Source organism: Halichoerus grypus, chromosome 5 (genome assembly GCF_964656455.1).
Source record: "Halichoerus grypus chromosome 5, mHalGry1.hap1.1, whole genome shotgun sequence".
Lineage (NCBI taxonomy): Eukaryota > Metazoa > Chordata > Mammalia > Carnivora > Phocidae > Halichoerus > Halichoerus grypus.
This window is the reverse complement of record NC_135716.1, coordinates 134,075,567-134,099,505: the sequence shown is the minus strand read 5'-3', so window position 1 is coordinate 134,099,505 and position 23,939 is coordinate 134,075,567. Positions and strand designations below refer to the sequence as shown.

Here is a 23,939-nt window from a genome sequence, read left to right as displayed (position 1 = left end):
AGAATTCAAACACATTCCAAGGTCCATTTTAATTTCTACTGAAACATGCTTAAGTTTATAACACTCTTCTCCTAACCATGAACTTTCCCCATCATTCTCTCATATTTCAAAAAACAAAATATCAACTGGTCATCTCAAACGAGTTCCTTGAGGATAAGAAAGCAAAGCTGGGGGGTTTATTACACACAATGGCCAGGTAGCCCAGCAACCTCAATGCATGATTTAGAAATAAAACCTGCTCTGTGCTGGAGAGCACCCTTAGGCAGACGTGAAGCAGCAAGCTGGTTCAGGCCCGGCCCACTGTTGGGCATAGCTGAGTGGCAGAGGATGCCCCATAGTGGTGGTGGGGAGGGGAGGAGTTTGCTGGGGACTGATGGCTGAGAGTATGTGAAGCAAAAAAGCTGAAGTCTCTGTCTCTAGCGCTAAAATAAAAACTAGTAATTCAGAGATAGAAACGGTACATTCTTTCCCCCTTGCCTTCTGATTGTGTGACTGACTCTATTCTATCATAGGGGAGTACTGAAAGGCTTAGGGTGAAGCTCCTACCCTCTCCCATCTCCCTGCCCCTCCCCAGGGGACACCCTGTCACAAAGGTGCCTGATCAACCTCTTCAACTTCTTCAGAGGTCAGACCAATTCAAAAGGTTAAGAGTTGGTGGCAAAGGAAGTATTTCATTCCCACATGCAAACCACTGACTTTGTTCTTGCTCTTGTTTTCCGCTTTCCTGAATACAAACATTTTTCTGGAAGAATAATAAACATAGAATGGAGCAGACCATATAGAGCAGATAGTCCCAGTAGTGCTGGGACAGGAGACTAGGGAAGCTTGAGGAGATCACTGGATCTCATGAGCTAGTTTTGCAAGTGCATGGTCAGGGCCCTGTGTGCCCCACTCTCTATCTGCTCAGCCACCCAGCAGACACGCATGTATGCATCAAGAGCACGGGCCTTGGGTCCCGACAAGCCTGCACGTGACCCCTGACCCATCGTTTACTAGCCATGCTGTGTTGGAAACTCGGAGCAGTTCTCTGAGACATGTTCCTCATCTGCAAAGCGGGGATGACTATACCCACATCACAGTGTGTGGCTGTTTTAATGAGATAATGCATGACAGTTACATGGTGGTGTTTAATAAATCCTAGCTAGTCTTATTCCACAGAATTTAATTTTCTAAGAAATATATAGTATTTTTACATATAATATATGTAAAATGTAATATATATTACATTTTAGAAATATAAAAATTAGGTTTTAATGAATTATGTTAATATATATTATGGATATATATTAACATATATTTAATTTGTCTTTAATATATCTGTAATATACATTCTTAAATATCAATATTCTTTTTTTTATTAACATATAATGTATTATTTCAGGGGTAACAGGTCTGTGATTCATCAGTCTTACACAATTCACAGAGCTCACCACAACACATACCCTCCCCAATGTCCATCACCCAGCCACCCCATCCCTCCCAGCCCCCACTACTCCAGCAGCCCTCAGTTTGTTTCCCTAAGATTAAGAGTCTCTATGGTTTGTCTCCCTCTCTGGTTTCATCTTGTTTCATTTTTTCCTCTCTTCCCCTATGATCCTCTGCCTTGTTTCTTAAATTCCGCATGTCAGAGAGATCATATGATAATTGTCTTTCTCTGATCGACTTATTTTGCTTAGCATAATACCCTCTAGTTCCATCCATGTTGTTGCAAATGGCAAGATTTCATTTTCTGATGGCTGTGTAATATTCCATTGTATATATATATACCACATCTTCTTTATCCACTCACCTGTCAATGGACATCGGGGCTCTTTCCATAGTTTGACTATTGTGGACATTGCTGCTATAAACACTGGGGTGCAGGTGTCCCTTCGGATCCCTACATTTGTATCTTTGGGGTAAATACCCAGTAGTGCAATTGCTGGGTCATAGGGTAGCTCTATAAAATTAGGTTTTAATGAATTATGTTAATATATATTATGGATATACATTAATATATATTTAATACATCTTTAATATATCTGTAATATACATTCTTAAATATCAATATTCTTATATTGCTTATGTTTTTTATGCAAAGACCATCAAACGTAACTGAATCTATTTCTGAGGGTGAAAGGAATATTTTTGTAACTACTTGAGACAACTTTAAAAGTGCTTTTTATACGTATCATTGTTTAGAATTCCAATTAATGCCCTATGATCTAATTCAACAAAGCTCTCAGGCACTGTTGTTATGCATTGGGCTGGGAGCCCCAAGATAAAAGCCCTTTTGTCAGCTGAAGAGTGTGATGGGTCCTTTCCACTCTGGCGGCTGCCATAAGACTTCTACTGCTTGGCTACTGCCCTTCTGGTCTGGAAAAGAGATCACTAAGGTTGTTATCTCTGTCCTTAAAACAAGAGGGAACAGGCACTGAGGGAGAGTCTGAGGGTCCCTTCTGCGCTGTGTGTACAAGTGGTAGTACATCTCATTTGTACTAACCTCATTACATACCCAAGTGTGACACCTTCTTTCACCTTTCCTTCTACTTCTTCATTTGTTTTGCTGGTTTTATTTTTGTTTTGTTTTGTTTTTAGGATTGTGGCTGTATTTATGATACATGCTCTTAGGTCTAAGTAAAGATTTGTAAGTATTTTTTGGAGGTTCTTTTCTCAGTGATGGGAAAAGTCTTAACTTGAGAACTTCTTGTTTGGTCGCTTCTACCAAATAATGATGGAGAAGGTGATTTTTAACACTTGAGTCTTTGCCTGGCTTGAAACCTTTTTCTCGATCAGTGAATGTTCACCGACTATCTGCTGTGTACATGGCACTGAATTAGATTCACTGATGGGGCACAAGATGAATGACAAGTGGGTCCTATTCTCAAGCAACTTAAAATCTAAAAGAACAAAGATAATATAAACTGTAACATGAGGCAAAAATTTGATAAGTTCTATAGAGAAATCTTAAGTGAAGTTTGGAAGAACTCAAGGAGAAAAAAAATTCAGTTCTGAAGGAAAACTTCCGGCAGGCATCGTCGGGCATTTCTTTTTTTTTTTATATCTATTTTTTTTTTTTTTTTTTTTAAGATTTTATTTATTTATTTGACAGAGAGAGACACAGCGAGAGAAGGAACACAAGCAGGGGGAGTGGGACAGGGAGAAGCAGGCTTCCCGCCGAGCAGGGAGCCCGATGCGGGGCTCGATCCCAGGACCTGGAATCATGACCTGAGCCGAAGGCAGCCGCTTAACGACTGAGCCACCCAGGCGCCCCATCGTCGGGCATTTCTGAGCCAGCTTGAGGATGGGTGGGTTTCTAGTTTGAAGAGAAGGTTGTCCGAAGAGATAGTCCTCCAAATAGAAGCTAACACACAGGTCATGAATGTGCTTGTTTAGGGAATGAGGAGAATTCACCTTTGGTTGCAGAGTGGAGTGTTCAAAGAATAATGATGACAGATGAAACTGGAGAAACACGATAGACCAGGTCCTAAACGCCATGCTAGGTAAGGAGTTCTACCTTCTGGTAACTTCAGAGCAGATTGAATCCCACTGAAATCACTGAGGTAGGCTGTACTTAAACCATGTGGCAGAGGTGAAGAAGGCATGTGCATGTGTTTAGGTGGCCATAAGAACAAAAACAAAAACAAAAAACAAAACTAGAGCTAGCCTCAGTTTTCAAGGGAGTTTCAAAGGAGAAATATCTGGGGCAGCCTGACTAGCATGATGGCAAATTTTTGAATTAAGCATACAATTTCTCTTGTAAATGTGACTATTCCAGAAAGAACAAAATATACTTGCTGAAAGTACCACATAATTAGCTTAATTCAGATTCAGCATTTGGATCTTGGCATTTCTACAGATACCATCTCTAATGACTTTTTTCTGTTTTGTTTTGTTTTCTATTAAAGTCACCTTTTACTTTCCTTCTGTCTTTGACGTTGTAGTCTCAGAAATTGAAAAGTCTTTTTAGAGTACTTAACAGAAAAATTAATCAAAATGCTAAGCCAAATTTCAGCTAAAAAGGTATGAGTGCTACTGGAAATGTGACTCAGATTGCCAGGGCAATGCTATTCAGCCAAACAGGGGTTCATGACACTAATCTAGACATTTAGAAAGTAATGAGATATATTTAGCATAGAAGTAGAAACAAAAAATATACTCAAACCTAAAACGACATGCTATTTTAGAATACTAGAGAAGATATATAGTTTGTTCTCTCTCTCTCTCTCTCTCTCTCTCTCTCTATATATATATATATATATTTACACACACACATACATATTTATATTTTATATTACTACATAGTTACCATATACACACATACATATGCCCACTCATATTAAACAGAACAACAGGTAAAATATATTGGACCCAAGTAAAGCATGAAAGTTTTAATCCAGTGCCCTCTGTAATTCTCTGTATGGCTGTGGGCCTATGGCTTTAATCTCTCAGGGCTTTCGTTTTGCTGATCTAGTACCAAACCAGATGTTGATCTCCACCCTGCTATTCTGTGACTTAATTACCTGTCAGTTGTGCCGTGTTATTTCTTCTTTTTTGTCCTTTAACGGAAGCTGATTAAAACCCCCTTCCAAGAACAAAAACTTTTGGCTTTAATTATGATTTTGGGGGATGGTTAAAAACCTCAAAGACTTCTTCAACCATTACCTTTAGGGGGGAAAAGGTAATTCAGTAAACCATAACATAGATTTTTATTAATACAAAAATTTTAAGAATTTATCCTGGGATCAGTTTTATATGCAGACTCAATTTTTAGACAATAATGATTGTGACAAGCCATTGATTTTGCTAAGCACATTATGTGCACAGTTTATTTAGCTTTCATAGCAATCCTATGACATAAGATCCATTTTATGGATGAGAATACTGAGGCTGAGAGAGGTGTAAATTTATTCAAAGTAACACAAGTAGCAGGCGGTGGAACCAGTTACTTATGTGAGACTAAAGCTCATGGCTGCAGAGAAGTGATAGTATTTTTCATCCATGCAGGGATTGAAAGAGACAGCTAGCTGACTTCCAAAGAGCCGAGTTCCCTTGCTGCAGTGCAAAGCTGTCGCTGGGCAGTGGCTTTGCAGGCAGGGAGTCCGTTTTTCAGCATCTCTTACATCTAGGTGAGATCATTTGCTATATAAGTCATAGTCTTCTGGTCAATGGTATATAAGTAGAACTGTCTCTTTTCTGGCGGAGGTGGTAACCATATCTGAGGTGACTTTCTCAATCTCTCTTCCTTTTCATGGCAATCTTAGTGGCCATGGCTTAAAGGCGACAGCTTTATGAGATGGAAGGAGCCTAGGTGAACAGATTGTTTATATAAGACATAGAGCTAACAGCACTCCCTGATGGATTGGCCTGTGGAAAGGAAGGGAAAAGAGAAGTCACAGGTGGTTCTTAGGTTTCTAGATAAAGCATCTTGGGAAATCATGGCACTGTTTTACTTGGAGAGGGGGTAGCCCCTGACAAAGGAACTGGCTTGGAAGGAAGTTCAGTTTTCCATTATCCATGCTTCATATGAACATGTGTCATTATCTTGTGAGATTGGTGTAGAGTAGGCAAGAGTTTATGGAATCTTAAAGTGAACATATCCAACAGAAGAAACTGGAAAATATACTAGATGGTTTGTGAGGAGAAATGGATTTTTCCTTCCCTTCTCGTGTTAACAAGGGAAGAGAGGGATCTTACTATTTTCACTGGATTGGATACTTTACTTTTAGATGATATATACTACCACAGTTTACTGTTTTTCAACCCTCAATTAAAATAATAATAATAGTCACACAAATAAATAAGGATACTACTTTCTGCTTGGGTAACATTTAATTTACATATCTGACTCCATTTTCTCATCTAATACAATAATCATGGGAAGCAGGTATTTTTACAGTTCAGGAAGCCGAAGTCTGGAGAGATTAACTGATTTTTTTTCAGCATCACACAGCTGGTTAGTGGTAAAGCTAAAATCTGATTTTGAGACTGATTGCAAATGTAACAAAACTCTGTGCGGAGTTTGAGTTCAGGAGTTATGGAGATTTAAACAGAAGGCTCTTAATTAGTTTGAATCTCAATTAGGATTATCAAAAGTAATATATTTACACACTGTCACAAATGGTAAACTCTTAAGAAGTAAAAAATGTCCAAGAATTCAGCTGTTCTGGGGGGCGCCTGAATGGCTCAGTCGGTTAAGTGTCTGCCTTCGGCTCAGGTCATGATCTCAGGGTCCTGGGATCGAGCCCCACACCGGGCTTCCTGCTCAGTGATGAGTCTGCTTCTCTCTCTCCCTTTGCCCCTCCCCACTGCTCTTGCATGCTCTCTCTCTCAAATAAATAAATAAAATCTTAAAAAAAAAAAAAAGAATTCAGCTCTTCTGGCAAATTAAATACTTTGGTTTGAGTTTCCATGTCAACACTATACTCAAATATTAGTTTTCAAATAACTAGTATAGCATACTACTTTTAACACCAAAGAATACTCAGTGTATTTTGTCTTTTGATGATCTAGAAAACACTCATTTATTTCGCATATCATCATGACATTAAACAAATTAGTTACTTTTGGAGCTTTCTGGAACTAGGTAATAGATGATGTTACTTTTCTTCTCAAAGGCTTTCAATGGCTGCCCATTGCTCTTAAAATCTAAAGTCCTTTAACTTGACCTTCCAGAACTTGCATGAATTGGCTGCTGACTTCCTCATCTTATGTGACTCTTCACCTCAAACACTGCACAATTATGCATATATGTCACACTGATGAATAGATAAGAAAGAGCTAAAATGGGTAGCAGCTACTTCACTGAAGGTGGGTGTTTTCTGTTTTAGTAACAGATCTGTGATCTCACATAATTCAAGGGTAATATTAGGTACTGTATCCCTAGCCCAGAAGAGTCCCTGGCCCATGATAGATGTTCGACAGGTTCCTATTCTATCAACCCCTGAATGAGAAGAGGAGGAGATCTGATAGTGATCACAAACATGCTGGAGCTTGCATAATGGTAGGCACTGAATAAAAGGCTAGAGTTATATCCCTGCCCAATACTGGGATATTGGTGAAGAGAATACTGACCAATACGGAAAAATTACCATTTTGAGCTTACTAGGTAAGTATGAGGACCTAGAACCAGAGAATTATTAGTAGAGTAACAAACATCAGTATGAATGTTTGGAATGTAAGATTTATAAATAAAAAAAGGGAGTAATAATATGACCATTTAGCCATGCTGAGGGGATTGCTTGAGAAATCTGCAAGCCTACCAGTGGTTAATTTCCCAAGAGGGTTAACTTGATATTTTCTGCCTCCAATGAGAATAGACAAAAGGGGACCAGGTTTTCATTGCAACTTGATAGATTTATGTTATCCCACAGGAATAATTTCATGACAATGAACTTTTTTATCTATTGGGATTTATAGCCAAAGAATGGATGGGTGGGAGGATGGATGGATGGAGGGATGGAGGACAGGTGAATAAATACATGGATAATCATTATCATTATAAATCTTCCACATGCATCCCAGAGGCCTCTAAGACCTCTCAAAAGAACTTAGAGCTAAATCCTATATTTAGTTCCCCTTTGAACCTTTTTTTGGTGCTTGTTTATCTGATAACTGATCTTATTTTTTTTAAACAATCTCCATGTTTATATATTTTTAACTTTTTAAACCATTTTTATTCCATTTTGGAAGTAGGCTTCATGGATTCTTACTACACAAAGTTGGTTCTTAGCCTATGAAGTGTTGAATCAGCATCACCATGTAAATCTCCTTTCCCCTTGTCCATCTCTGTGCCTCCACCTAGTAGGTTAGAATTAAACAGCAAGAATTCTATGTAGGATGTGTTTCAGCTTTCTTTTTTAATTCACCTTTGAAGAATTTAATTCAGAGCACTAAATGGTACATGTAGTAACAACTTAAAGGTTTTTCCAAAGTACTTGCTCCTTCTGCTCTGACTGAAATATAAAAAGATAAGGGCATATGAAAAGGATTTCTGTTATTGTCCAGGTTGTTTTCTTTTGGATTATTTTCTTGTTGAAAATGGAGTGTTTTGGAAATGAAATGTGGTGAATTACAATTCAATTGAATTTTTCTGTTTATGCCTGAAAACCAGAGTCCATCTGAGCAGGATCATTAGCTTCAATTTAGTCTACATGTCAATGTCAGGCAGGGGAGGGACTGGAGATGGAAGGTGGAGAAGAGAATCAGTGAATGTGGGGAGAGAAAATGAGAGAGAAGAACAGTGAATAAGAGGGAAACCATTTTACAGAACAAGATTCTCATGGAACAGGTCAAATTAATTTCACTAGTGTTTGCAGTGTTATTTTCCAAGCAAAGTGTGTGTTTCTCATCCTCAGGGTGGGAGCAGGAAACTCCAAATTCGATATACCACTAATCCAAGTAGAAGTAACATTGGCTTATTTTCAAATCACACTGAGAAGACCAGCTGATTAAGTCTGTAATAGACTTGCATTTAGTAGAGGCTTCATCAATGCTGTATTTTTCTGCTACAGAAGATAGTTGTGTTTCTTTAAAAGACTGTGAATCTTTTAATCCCCTTATTTTTTGTGACAGATGTTAGTAAATTACATTTCTTGAGCCCAAGTTTGGTTTTGTTATTAAAACTGTAACCAGGGGCACCTGGGTGGCTCAGTCGGTTAAGGATGTCTGACTCGATTTTGGCTCAGGTCATGATCTCAGGGTCTGGGATTGAGCCCTGTGAAGTCAGGCTCCGGGAGCTCACTGGGGAGTCTGCTTGAAGATTCTCTCCCTCTTCCTCTGCCCCACCCCCTGCTGGCGCCCACATGCGTGCACTCTCTCTCTCTAAAAATAAATAAATAAATCTAAAAAAAAAAAGCTGTAACCAAAGAAAACTCAAGATTTTGAAAATTTGATTATTTTTTATTTTTTATGTATTTTTATTTCTAAAGGAATAGATCTACAAATCAGGCATTTAGTTGCTCTTATGTAATCAGTTAAAATGGCTGATTTTCAATTGCTTTTTAACTATTAAAACTAAGAAAGGCAAGAGAAATCTGCATAAAGTGGTGCACAATGTATTTCGGGTGTTATACAGAAGTTTTACTCCCATTTTAAAGTTTACAAAAAGCTTTTATGATACATAGCTGAGAAAAGTGAAACTCAGAGAGGTTAAGTTACTTGCCCCAGGAGGCAGAGAAGATATTTGAACCCAAGTCTTTCAGAGCCCAAACCTCCTACTTTTCAGTATAACTATATCTGCTTCCCATGGATCTTGCTACTTAAATCTTAATGGAGGCTGTTCACCTGCTTAGAATTCTTCCTAATTCTATTCACCTCCTTCATTCCATTCATAATAGCATAGCAAACACTAAGCCTTTTTGTGGCAAATCTGTTCCATGACCATCTGCTCTTTAACATTTTCTTCCATGTCACCAAAAGGTCAAATATTTCTTAAAAAAAAAAAAAGTTATCACTGTTTTTAGCTCCTTGAAATTCTTAATTGCCTTCTAGCAAACTCCATTAACGTGAACTCTCACATATCAACTCTGAATTTCAAGGTGCCATCCATCTCAGACCCTTTTGCAATCTAATACTAATGGAGTATATTATCAGGATGCACATTTCTCCCAATAGGCTCAGCTTGCTCAGAATGATGATGGGGTACCATCTTAGTGTTTACTAAGTACAAAAAACACCTGGATTTCCTTTGAGTCACATGAAAATGAAGGTAGAACTTTCAGCTCAAAGGACACATGCCCATCAATTTAGACAATTTTGGTTAGAATTGCAAATATGTAGAGCAACCAGCAAACATTTGCTGAGTGACTACCGTGTGCCAGGCACTGCTAGACACTGAACTTGACTTTTCATATTTCCTGGTACTCGCTTTCATTAAGCAGTTCCCATAACTTAGGCAGTAGTCTACGCACTGAAAATCACAAACATCATAAAAAATCCATCTGACCTCTATCTTAACTAGTCTTATATTGTTCTGTAAGACCCTATGACAAAGAATCTGAATTGGATTATAGTACCTATATTTAAAACTTCGAGGAAGAGCTGGTGTGCAAAGCATCTTAATCTTTCCTGACAGAAATGCAGTGACCATCGTAATGAATAGATATTGCCAGTCTAGGGTTGCTGTCAATATGGGGCATTATGCCCAGGGCAATTAAATTTGCCTGTTTTTTATTATTGAGACCAAATGCTTGGCCTGGGTTCCTGCAGAAAATAAATAATTCCATTACATGGGATTCACCTTTGAGTAACCCTCCAAGCTGATGAAGGCTCAAGCTGAAAATTTACATTTATTACCGAAATAATCCATTTAGCGAACATCTATTGGGTCTCCTTATGTTTACTGGGCAACATACAGAGATTTAAACATGCAAAATACAGTCTTTATGTTTAAGAAATGTACATCCTAATTTTCCTAAAAATGTCTTTCAATTTTAAAAAATCGAGTTGCTTTTTGTTTGTGTTTTTAATAAGAGAACAAAATGAATTGTGATGACTGACACAAAAGATATTCCAAAGACAGGAAGAGCGTGGATTCTGGAGTCAGGCAGAAGGAACTCCGAAATGTGGTCTATCAGTTACACCTGTTACTCCTCATGTCCCCTGGTATAGAATCAATACAATAATAGCTCCCACCTTACAAGGTTGTATTGGGCTAAGATAAAGAACTTCCTGGCATATTTCCTAAACCCTTGTAAGTGCTTAATAAATTACATCTATTCATTTTTATTTATGATATGGTTTTGGGCTAAATTGAGTTTCTTGAATGTGCCATTATGCACATTCTTCACCTAAAAATGTGGTGAGATCACAGCATACCCCTCACCCCAAGTATCTATTCAGATTGGTCCATCCTGTGTAGTTTGGAGCTCCTTCTCCTTCCCTACTACTTCTATATACACAAATGAATATCAGAAAACTGAACATCAATGGAATGTATATTGCAAACCTCAGAAAAAGTCATTAGTTTTTGTTTTAATTATTATACAAACTTCGAGGTTGTTAAACTTTTTTTTTAAACAGTTCTAAAAAATTGTTAAACTAATATTGATGGTGCATTCAGCACGTCCCAGGCATTGCTCTGGATACTACAAGAATCATCCTGACCACCCTGTGAGAAGTTGCTTGGCTTTAGAGTCAAACACGCCTGGCTCAAATCTTGGTCTTATCGCTTGTTTGTTTAGTGATGCTGGAAGAGGAACTTAATTACTTTGAGTCTGTTTCTTAATCCATAAAATAGGGGGTTGGTAATACCTTCGAGGCTTGTTGAAAGGGTTAGTCTGTGTAAAATGCTACGGACATACGAGGCACTCCGTGAACAAGGGCTAGCTGTCCCCGCTCTTAGTGATTGCAGATGGGGAAACTGGGGTTATCCCTCCAAGCCTCATGTGCTGTGAGGACATAAACCTTACATTAAAAGTAACACAGTGTGTCTTCGATTCTCTGTAAGTTTTGCTGCAAATGACAGCCACCGATAGGTCAAACTGGGGTTTGATCCCAAATCTTTGGATTCCAAATTCTATGCGTTCTCATCCTTTCCACTGTGTCTCCTGCTTGTGTTTCTGGGAGGCATCGTCTTCAGGCTCCTGGGGAGATACCTGAGGGAATGATCTGTGTTCCTCTATGAACTGTGTTTTACGTACCAACCCGAAGTGGCTGTCACTGCCACCGCTCCTGCTCATGCGCCTTCTTCCAGACCGATAGGTCACTCTAGAGCCGGCTTCGGGCCCAGGCCTTGCCCTGTCCCAGCTCTGCTCAGAAGCACTGTTTGGGGAGAGGTGGGAGTGGAAGATGATCTCCAAAGGTAGTACCTTTTCAACAATCTCACAGGCCATATGCTTCTATGAGTGTTTTAACCCGATGAAGAGCTATCAGTGAAAGCAGGGTAAACAAGATTGTGAAATGAGTAAAGAAGGTAATCAAAAAGTAATGCCTTCAAAGGAGCTCTCTCTCCCAACAATGAAATACACAGACTGTGCCCCCCTTACCCCGGCAGGCCCACCCTCCCCCAATGTGAGGACTTGGCTTTGCCCTTGGCTCCTCTCCTCTCTACTGCACGCACCCCAGATGTCTACCCATCTCAGCCCCTTTACGTTAGCTCAGGTGATAAGCCAGTAGCTGTCAACGTGCTGATAGGACAGTGACCGTTCGGTGTTCGGCCTCTCCTTGTCGTAGTCCTATCCTCTAGCAGTGGAAGGGCAGGAATTCTGGACAAGGACAGAAAGGAGGGGGTCAATGACAGGATTCTCCACTTATATTCCCATGCGGCCGAACAGCATCTCTGGTTAAGGCCAGCAGTGTGTTCTGTGTGGCTGGCCCTCAGCTCCTGCCTAGAGGATTTTCATACCTTGATGTCTCCTTTTCTGGACTCAGTTCCAGGATGGTTGTCTCAACTTGACCATCTATAGAACCAGTCTTCATTTTTAGGGAGAGAAATATTTCAAGTGGGGTTAAAAAAATAAATAAAACAGAAGGCATAAGACCAACCAAGCCAAAACCCTGGAGGTTCTTTTGAGTATCAGAGTTTGATGTTTGACCTTAAATTAATATAGAGTCCAAATTGTTCTTTTTGGAAGTTCCCTCTGAACAATTTTGTTTTCGTAGCATTTAAAGGCTCAAATTCAGAATTTAGTATTTGTTTAATGAATTCCTATAGAACATTTGTACTTGGGAGAAAAAAAATGGATAAAGGTAATTTTTTTCTGCTGTACCATTTCTTCTTTATCTACAGAGTTGTATAACCTTAAAGCCAGGAAGTTCTAAGGTATCTCGATTTTTTTTTTTAAGTTATCTCAGGGAAGTTTCAGAGAAAAACACTAGTAAACACAATTTGTGTTTTAAATTAAAAGGATTTTTTTTTAAGTTTAAACAAAAGACTTTCAAACTTTCTGGACCTGTCATAAGAAATATATTTTACATGTGAGTAAACCACACTTTATTTATCCATTTATCTGTTGCTGGAGAACGACTTCATTAATTTTTTTTATTATTGAAGTACAGTTGACATACAATATTATGTTAGTTTCAGGTGTGCGACACAGTGACTTGACAATTCCACATATTATGCAGTGTTTACCACAGTAAGTGTTGTTACCATCCTGTCACCATGAGAACTATTTCATTTTAAGGGGAATTTTATTCAGAAAATGATTGTAAACTAAATGATCGAGCATTCCTTTATAGGTTTAATTGCATATGTATAAGTGGAGCCTAAAGGCTTTCAAAGAATTCTGACATCTATTTATAGAAGCCTGAGTATGAGACGAAGTACTATATATTCAGAAGCTCATGAGATAGTATTGGGCCTGACCTATAGATTCAGGGTTCATTTATGTACAGATGGCAAGTGAAATCGTGTGAGTGCATGAAATTGCCCCAGGGAGAGGGTGTAGGGGAACCTAGGACAAAGTCCTGAAGAATTTCAACATTTGGGGAGCAATAGAGGGAAAGGAGCCTCCAATTTCTTCCCTGGAGATGGTGATAATAAAACCTAACCTAGGCAACCATCAGGCTCATCATCATTTGAGAAGAAAACACCTCCTACTTTTTCACATAAATGAGACAACAGATGCAAAGCAACTGGTGCTTGGCCCATAGGTAGGACCTCAGTAATGATAGCTAATAATATTGCAGTGATGAAACTTCTTCTTATTCTGTATTTTGTGTCTGTGCTGTCACTGTTGTCAATTTCTGTGCCCATTGCTTTATTTTATTATCTGGTAATATCATATCTAGGACTGCCTATTTTGAAATGAGCTTTCCCACCCTCTTAAAAAGTCAGACTATTTTTAATTTTGTTGTTGTTTCCAGACTTGACTAGCTCCTCTCATGACACCAAAGGAAACTAAAAGAAATCTAAATTAGGTGGAGAGGACTAGAGGCCCAGGCCAGACTTCGTCTGTGGCTGACCCAAGACTGCATTTCTGGATGCACAGAGGAGGACGTTCTCACTTCCACAACTTGGAAGAGAACAGTTGTAGCCCAAAATCATCAGGACAACAAAATTCTTTCTCTTAATATCTCTTTGTTTTGATATTGACAAGGGAATAGTTACTTCATTTCTCAAAAACAAGTGATTTTTTTCCCTCCCATTTTTGTTAAAAAATAGTTGACAAATATTCAGGACCCAGCCTACAAACGATTATGCTGTAGAAATTGACTTTAAAATTTTTATGAAGTTCTGGAATCAGAAGTGGAAAATCATTGGCTATAGTGTTTTTGAAGCTTATTAGATTATCAGACATAATGTCTTGAACTTGTTATTCCTAGAAGATCTTTGACTATTATTATTCTCTTTTGAAAAATTTCTTTGAATATTTTTTAATGAACTCTCAAAAGTCAGGACCACACCTGGACATTCACTTTTAACACAGTTGGTATGATTGTTTCTTCCTAGATCTTCTCAAGGAGTTGTTAAGATATGAAGAACTTCTACATCTCATTACTTTGTTTGCTTTAGTCTTTCAGAGTTATCTTCATAATTTCCTAAATTTTTCAAATCTTTCCATTCCTCAAGGGTGAAAATATTTCCAATGTTTTCTTTTATTTGACATTTGATTAGTTCTGTTTTTCTGGAAGGTCACATCTTTGGTGTATTCCTCTATATATTCCATATATAGGAGTGTATTCTAGGTACAGGAAATACAACTCTCTGTGAAATTAAAATTACAGATTGGCATAGCATTTTGTGAAAGTGTACAAATTCTTTCATCCTTTATTATTGACTGATTTGTTATAGACTGAGAGAATGAAATACAAAGAGATATAACTTGTGTTAAACTACACACTTAAAAATCTTTCTGGGGGCGCCTAGGTGTCTCAGTCCGTTAAGCTTCTGACTCTTGGTTTCAGCTCAGGTCATGATCTCAGGGTTGTGAGATCGAGCCCCACATTGGTTTCCACATTCAGTGCGGAGTCTGCTTGTCCCATTCCCTCTGACCTTCCCCTCACCCCGTCTCTAAAATAAATAAATAAAATCTTTTTTAAAAAATGACACTGGAAATGGACTTTGTCTCCTGAATCCTGATCCAGTGCACTTTTCACTGGAAAATGGACAATTCTTTGATGTTCATGACCTAGTTCATATTGACCGTTGTCCAAATTTGGAGGTCAAAAACAGGACAGAGCTTATGGAAAACTATTATTGCCTGTCTGTTTCTAATTTAATACAAGAATTACTGGAATTTTTGTGTATTTTCTGATCTATTTGGTAGAGCATGCTGCCTCTTATCTCATGGTCAAATTACAGAAAATGAAATGACTTGAAAACATAAGATAATAATAGCATTTGTTTTATAGTCCTATAAAAATCAGTAGTGATTGGTGAAATATAGCATTCTTTGTAACCCCAAACCTGAATTAGAAGCATGGAGAAGTCAATTAAGAGACCCGAACCCAAGGAAAATTATGAGAAGAAAATGATGATTGTCACTATGATATTTTGTTCCTATAAGGGGATAAGGCAATTAGAGGTAAGAAGGAAGAAAGTTTTTAACAATTCAAATTGAAAATGAATGAGGGGAAGGTATTCCTAGATATTATGGGTGGTAGTTTTAAATGTCAATAAGTTTTCCTATAAAGTCATGTGAAGAGTAATGAAGTAGAGCTTAGCTTAATGTGGGAAGAGATTTTTTTTAAACATTGATATTTTAAAGACCTAAGCATCTTAAACGGAATGACTATTAAAATGCAAAATTAGACTGAACAGAGGCATTCTGGGGATTATATATGAGTAGAATCCTAAGAGCCAGATAATGAATGACTCAGATAATCTGAGCGGTTTGGGCTGACTCACATGTTTTGGAAGAAGATGTCATCAAGTCTCTGATTCTGTCAATGTTTTTCCCTTTGTTCCACCTGTTAGTGCCAAACAAATCCTGAAATTCAGGGACTTTTCCAGCTCCAATTTGCCAAAAAGACTTTCCAAACCACCAGTAACAAGTCTAAGGTTTTTTTTTTAAAAAGTATTTATTTATTTATTTGAGAGAGAGAGAGAGAGAGAGAGAGAGTGCTGGTGCACAAGCAGGGGGAGGGACAGAGGGAAAGAGAGAATATCAAGCAGACTCTCTGCTGAGCGTGGAGCCCAATGCAGGACTCAGTGTGGGACTCAGTGGAGGGCTTGTCTCACAACCTGAGATCATAACCTGCGCTGAAATTAGGAGTCAGACACTTAACCAACTGAGCCACCCACACACCCCAACAAGTCTAAGGTTTTGAAATATATAGGTATTTAGTATATCTGAATAATACTAAGAAACACAAGTCACATATGTAATTATGGAACATGCAGGAGATAGGAATCCCAGATAGAGCCTTGATAGGATAGGAATGGAAGAACCAAGATTGGGTTTGGTTTGTCTAAGATGTAAGAAAGGAAACTTGTTACCCCAATACTGCCTGAATGATGCTTCCTGGAAGATATTTTAAATCCATAAATTTTATCTGGCACCTGTACTAGGTGTAGGGAACATACAGAAGGGATCCTGGCTTCTGCCCTAGAAAAGCTCACAGTCTATGAGGGAAATTGACATAAGAACTAAGTGGAACATTTTGATATAATACATCTAAGAGCAACATTTTGGGAGAAGGTCACAGAATTGTCAGTTTCTTATACCACTAGGATTTCGAGGCTCTCACAGAGGAGGTGGCATTTGGCTGGGCCTTGAAGGATGATTTAAAGTTCTAAATATCTAAATAGGAAAAGCACTTCAACCAGAGGTAAGAACCACATATGGAAGAAAGAGATAACTGGAGTACAGACGTTGGGATATGCTCAGAGAGTGGTTAATAATCATTCTCGTCACAGGATTGAGGAAGTAAAAAAAGATGAGTTGGGAATGTGGGACACAAAGGTGTGTCTGATCAGCGTAGCTCTCTTGTTATGGTTTACATGACCTGTGTCTTGGAATTGTCCTAGTCTCAGGAATACATCTCACCCAAAAATTGCTATTCATCTAAATCTATGATTTGGTTTCTTGGCAAAAGACCAATTTGGTGATGAATAACAATAATCTAAGAAAAGCTTGCAATCTTTTCTATATCTGGCCCTGATCTCCTTTCCATTCTTTATATTCTTAGGTTGCTCAGAGTGCTAAGAACTTACAGTGCCGAGTCTTTGATAAACATCTGTCGAAAATAATAATGAGTCATATGCACGTGCACACACAGACACATACATACAAATGAAGAGATTTCCATTGCTTTTTGAACTTTCAAATTTAACTGGTGTGTTGCAACTTTAAAAATATCATTCCCTTGAATGTTGCTAGGAATGTTCAAATAGAAAATAGATTTCCTTGACCCTTTGTTGTTTTCCCACAGGATTGAAAAAACGTACAAGGAAGGCCTTTGGAATACGGAAGAAAGAAAAGGACACTGATTCAACGTATGTACTTTGGGAGAGCACAACTGCTCAGGAGCAGCTGAGGGACCACACGTGGCTGTGTGGAAATGCAGATCTGGTGTGGTCAGCTGCACATCAGAATAAAGAGCCCATTAAAACCCTTATTTGGCTAGAATCCCTGAAAGAAAGTTAGAAAATGGGGAAGTCAACAGTTCTGTGGACACAGGTGAAACCGAATAGGGCTACCTTTATTTCTCACCTTTAGCTTTTCATTCTGTACATTTTTATCATGCATAAATTTTAGCACAAGATCCAAAACCTGCTCTGTGTCTTTGTCGTCCAAGAACTCATAAATCATGGGATAAAACATCTACCATACCAAAGAAATACCTTTCACATAACAAAATGTGATAACATAGTTGAAATGCCTCATATGGTACCTAGAACTTAGAAATGCTTAGTAAATGGCAGTGGATGCTGGTCTGATTCTTACTAATACAAGTTAATATGTGGTAAGTTCCTTATGAGCAATTAAAAATGAAATTTCATGGAAATTTGAGGGTGGGTAAACTCATGTTTGGACAGATGATCAGTGAAATCTCGGAGAGGGAGGAGCCTTGACTTTGGACTTGGGAGAAGATGAAGACATGCATCTCATGCAAAGGGAACAACAGCCAAAGCAGAGAGGTAGAAAAGTCAAGTAGGTATTGAGGACAAGATAGCTAGAACAGTTTGTCCACCTGATGGCTAAAGGGGAAGGTGGGGATGGGAGGCAAAGCTAGGAAGGACATCAGGGCCAGATAGAAAGGTCTTTAAGGGCCAGGCTGAGGTGTCTGGGCTTCCTTCCTTGGGCAAGGAACAACATTGAAGCCTTGTAGGTTTTAAACCAGACAGTGCAAAGAATTTTGTAAGGGGAGGAAGCTATTTTTTTTGCCTAAATCTCACATGTTAAAATCTCCTGTTCTTACCTTTCTTTATGCTTTTCTTTTGACAAATAATTATTTCATAGAAATTACATTTACCCTAGTTTTGCAAATTTTTCAAATGATTGAATTAGGAATGTATTTCTGAGAATTATATAATCTCCAGTAGTTCTTAAGAAATTGCCATTGTCTAAAAATTAACCAACCAGAATTGGTGATGGTATTTTCACCAGGAGCAGAAGACTGGGGCTCTAGTTCCAGCGCTGCCCATAGCTCCTTGGCCTTCGGGAGCGATTTTCCTTTCCTGGGCCTCAGTTTACACTAGATGGAATCTGATTCCCCTAAAGGGCCAGACACTGTATCAGTTCATCTGTCAGCGACATCTGTCGTCACCTATCATGTGCCACATCTTGTGTGGGACACTACTGAACACATCTCAGGAGAACGTCATTAGCAAACACCAAACCATTTTTCTTTGAAGGCAGTGTCTGTAACGGACCACACATAGTCTCTGCTGTGTGAAGAAAGTTCAAAAGGAAAAAAAAAAAATCTCCCTCAAAAGGGGAAAGGAGTCAAACAACCTCCCCAGGGCAGGCTGGGCTAATTTGCAAGTGACCAAAGCATTGCTCTTCATCATCATTTCTAAGGGTGTGAAGATAAGGAAGTTATTCCTCATGGCTTTGGGTAGACACCCCATATCTCTCTGAAGCACTCCATCGAGACATGTGCTTGTAGAATCCTAACCATCTCTTCTTAACTTCTTATCATTTGAGCGCCCCAGCTTACTTATATCATAGCAAATTAGCCATCAACTAGTTCCACCAGCCATGATGGTCAAAGGACAGGCTGTTTAGTGTAAACCTTTGCTTCTTATGAACCCCTGCTCCCTAATTGGGTCATACATCATTCTTGCAAAAGGCTGGGAAGATGTTCCGGCAATTTGCTGTCGCTTCAGCTTTAGGCAATGCTTCTGTTCGCCTGCAATCATCGAAAGCTTGTTGATGCAAACTGTTCTCAGGGCTGTCGCAACCCCGTGAGGGTTGCCAAGCAACCTGCTACTGTTGGGGCCAACTATAGCTGATTGAACCTCCTTAGATAGACAGTGGGCTTAGGACCAGAGCTTCCTGATTTGATCATCATTACAGTGTCTGATAGAGGAAAGGAGAGAGCTGGTGCTAAGTGGCAGGCGCTGTGCAGGGTATTTTCTATGCACTGATATCCTTTTTAATCCTCACAGTGATTCAATAAGGTCAGAAGTAATATCTCAATTTTAGAGATGAGAAATCAGTGCCAAAGGGAATAGGTAACTCTCTGAAGACTATATGGAAAATAAGACTTGGAGCCAGTATTCTAGTCCAGCATCAAGTGCCCATTCCTTATCACCCAGAAGAAAAGACTAGATGGGCAAAATTATCATCAAGACCAGTACCAGAGTAAAGAGAAGCGGCACTGGTTGCAAGGGGTAACTGACACTTCTTAAAATAGAGACAAAGGGCCCATGATAGATGATTAGTTTTAAAAGAGAAGTCAGGAAATATGAGGAGTCTGCTGTTAAAAAGAAAAAAAATATTTAAAAATATATCTAAAACTTCGTAAGAGGGGGTGAGGAAATGAACTGAAACACGTTCAAGAGTCTGAGACTGCTAATATCGCTCTACTCCCCATCCTAGGTCAGACTGTATAATAATTTTATTCTAGATGACATTTCATGAATATTTACTATATTCTAGGCACTATTCCAGGCTCTTCACTCCTATTAACTCACTGAATCCTTTAATAGGCCCATGGGGTACATGCCAATTTCATGACTATTTAGTAGATGAGGAAACTGAGACACGAAGGGGTAAAACGACTTGCCCAAGGTGAGGCAGTTAGGCATCTAGGTTGATTGAATCTAGGCAGTCTGGCACCACAGCCAGTGATCTTCACTGCCACTATGCTAGCAAGCACCAGCCCCATCCCATCAATGGTTAAGACAAAGGCAGAACAGGACCCAGTGCTGCCATGTACAATTACAGTGTTTCTGATTCAAATTTTTGAAATGCCATCCTTATAGTTGCAATATGCATGAGGTCAAGTGGCCTCTCATTTAAATCCCCTATGGATATACCCTCGTACCTGGACCAATAGTGGGCAATGCCACAGCCAGGCCTTTCTCCAGAGCCTGGTCTTCTCTACATTTACGACTTGATGCCTGCAGAGACATCCCCACGAGGATCAGTGCCTTTGGATATATCCTACCCCAAAGTTGATGCGATCACCTCTCTCTCAATTCATTTAGCACAGGTTTACTATCCGAGTAAGAAGTGCTCTTTTTTTTTTTTTTTTTTGTAGTGTATAGATCTGAAAAGCGAAAGCTGGTTTTGAAGAGTGTGTCGGTACCTTTTCTCTGTGCTTTCTATCCAACCTGGGCTTATTGTGGCCATGGTAACCCACTGGATGTACTCGCCTGTCTCAATCTTTTTATGATGAGCATGTCTTCATTATTTCTATCCCCTGATTCTAGTCTAGTGCCTGGCCCATTATAAGCACTCAATATTTGTTCAGTGAATTATAACTTTTATCAATTTTTATCTTCCTACCTTTCTATTTAGGTGAAATTTCTTTGAACCAACTAATTCCCATAGCCAGGTCAACTTCCAAGGGTCTTTTAATATCTGGGTCCTCTCTGCTTCTAGCCCATGTGTCACTGATTCGCCTCTGCATCCACATGGACACAGAACTGGTTATGAAAAATGATGTACCCCCCCCACGTGTTTTGTAATCCAAATGGAATATCCTGCTAAATTTGAAGGGGATGTTAGTGGGAAAGGGGAATCACCTCTTGGAGCCCAGAAGATGTGCCACCCACTCTCTGCATCTCTCTTTCTTTCTCCCTCTTCCTCGATCCCTCTCCTCTTTCCTCCGCCCCACCCTATGAATCAATAAGGAATGTTATTACCTGGCCCCACATCCTAAAGAACAGTTTCAGCCACATTAAACTCCACAAAACTTCAGAGTTTACCTCAAGCACTCACTAAATTTTTCTTCCAAACAATGCAAGTCCTTATCTAAACATAATTCTGATCTCCATGTTAATAGAATGACATTTTTCTAGCTCCTTACAGAGTGAACTAAAATAAGAAGTTATAAAGTGACGGTGATTACCTTCTCACTTCTCCCTTCCTCTGGCCCCTCCTTCAGTTTCCCAGAGTAACAGTCGTATTACTTGCTAGGAAGTCTAACGTGACTGCGAGTGGTCAGTTTTGTGTTCTCAGTGAGGAGACATCATGAAAGAGGAAAAAAATGGTAAAAAATGAACATTTGTATGTGTCAGGAACTAATTATAAGTTCTTTATATACGTTATCTTATTTAAACAGGGCTTAGAGAGATTAGGTAATGTATTCAAGGTCACAGAACTAATAAGTGATGGAGTCTGGATGCCCAGATTCATCCTACTCTAGAAGGCTTACTCCTAATCACCCTTACCACACAGTGTCACCATGGATTACCTATCCTGGACTTTGGTCATCAGTGTGAGCCTTTTAGCAAACATTGTCCTCCATTTCCTGCTCTCCTATAATTAAAGGAACAGTGAGTATAGAAATAGGGGAAAAAAAAATACAGATTCTCAAAGTGAATAGAAAGATACCATAGGAGTTCCTTTCCATAGGGGGAAATTCAAGACCACTCCCAGGGGAGAAGATGAGAGAGGACAAGTCAGTTTATGTTCCTCGTGGTAGTTTAAATGGAGACAGCTGGGTGGGACAGACTCTTAAACTTTCCTCTCAAAAGTGGACCACGACACTGTACCAGCAACGTGTGCTGTTTGGACACTGGCTTTTAATGAGAACCTGCACTCCCCCACCCCCTCCCCGCACACAGACACACATCCCATACTCAAATATCATTCAACAAACTTGTTTTGATTTAGTTTTCATTAGCTGGGTTCACTGGGATGAGAATGCAGGAAGGGGTGAGAGAGGCGGTTTGTGAATCTTATTCTTGTACGTTAGTCTATGTAGCAAGAATGATTCCTTTTCCTAATAGCTACCAATTTCTTTTTTTTACAGAGGTTCACCAGATAGAGATGGAATTGTAAGTATTTAAATGACCATTTTCAGTAGGTTTGCACTTCAATATATACTATGTTGAAATTTCTTAAAGCCCCCCCCCTTTTTTTTTCTGTAGGGAAAAAATAGCCTAAATGACTTTTTAGACCTCATGCTATTGTAATTTTCTGTAGTAATTGAATGGGACATATAAATGCAGTCTTGGTCAAGTTAAACTTATTTATTGCATTCACCTTAAAACCCTGCCCCAGACTAGGCGAGCAAACCTCATCGATATGGTGGGTCAGAAGCCAGACAGTTCCTGCAGGGGCTGCTACCATTAACTGTTATTTCATTTCCAATTTAATGATATAAAAACTTATTATGTGAGAATGTTTTTCTCCAACAGAGGCCACAAAGTCATAATGGAGCTGAGATCCAATAAAATTGAAAGAAGCTTTTCCCCTTTAGTTGAGTTGTAGATACATTTTCTATATTAAATTCCTAAGTAGGGAATGGTCTCGAAACCACTTATGCTTGAATTTACAGCCTGAAGGAGGAAAGTGTCTCCACTGGGTTTAGGCTTAACAGTAACTCTGACTCCTTGTTAGCCACTAGATTTCTTGCCTTTTTAAGAAGTCTGTTGCACATGGGCTTGGATTGATCTGAGTTGAGCTTATGGGAGTCTGTACCAACTTCTAAAATGACTTCCTTCGAATCTAAATCAGATGCCTATTCAGAAGGTTCAAAAGAACAGCTGTTACTGAAGAAAAAAATGGGCTCACATTAGGCTCATTGGGCTGGAGTGGGGACTAAAATAAATCTGGTGGTTAAAAATATGTATTTTTTGGAAAATCGCCCTTTATATTATTATACCCAAATTGAGGTGTTAGTTGCAGCTATAGCAGAAGATTTTCTTCCACACTTGACTCAAGGTTCGGAGCTTTGGGGTCCCTTTTGCATTCATGTAGTTCTCGCCATGAAATGTTAAGAACATAGACTGAAATTGATCAGACATTGGGTAACACTATAATCAAGGCTCTATTCAGCAGGGGAAAAAAAAGACCCAGAAGACTCAGCTTCTCCTCACCTCTTGCTTCTGGCTCAGAGCCCTCTCGTTAACTCTGTCTCAGGTACTCTCTGCTTCTGTGTCTTCTCTCTGCTTCTGTCTTGGTCCCCTCCTGGGTTCTCTCATCCCCTTCATTCTGACCTCGGCAAGCCTCCGTTAGCTATTCTCTGTTTTCTGTCCCTGCTATTCCCAGGCTGGACTGCTGTCTCCTGCTTCTCTCGCTCTGCCACCCTCAGGCTTGTCCTTTTTTCTCTGAAGCCCATTCCCTCCTGTCCTACCCACCTCCTCATCCCCTAGCCCTTCATTGTCTCTGAGGCCCCATTGCTACCTCAGTGTTCTTTGCTCTTCTAGGGACCACCAGTTTAATTCTCTGGTAGAATACGCAGCCCTGGCATGTAGGTACAGCCCTGGCATGCAGTTGGCCATTATGAGTATGCGCTGCATTAAAGAGCCCAGCCGTGATTCTACAGGCGCATGGACACTACGTCAGGGCTCCATACCCGAGTTCCCTGAGTTCTCTTTCTCCGCCACCATTCCAAGTCATATAAAGTTATTTATCGACCGTTGTCCCCTCCTTGTCCCCTAATTGGAAATG

General features: G+C 39.4%; 1 protein-coding gene across 19 annotated transcripts in view; it reads left to right on the top strand.

Annotated features, from left to right (window-relative positions):
- The window catches only part of SGIP1 (SH3GL interacting endocytic adaptor 1), a 199,838-nt gene that overhangs the window by 67,736 nt on the left and 108,163 nt on the right, over nt 1-23,939 (top strand). For 9 of the 19 annotated variants that reach the window (XM_078072985.1, XM_078072987.1, XM_078072979.1 and 6 more), the window contains exons 2-3: nt 17,299-17,362; nt 22,297-22,321. In XM_078072985.1, coding sequence (XP_077929111.1) covers nt 17,299-17,362; nt 22,297-22,321 — 89 coding nt within the window. Of the gene's footprint in view, nt 1-17,298; nt 17,363-22,296; nt 22,322-23,324; nt 23,409-23,939 lie in introns of all 19 variants that reach the window. The other 10 variants (XM_078072984.1, XM_078072975.1, XM_078072972.1 and 7 more) reach the window with 2 other exon arrangements.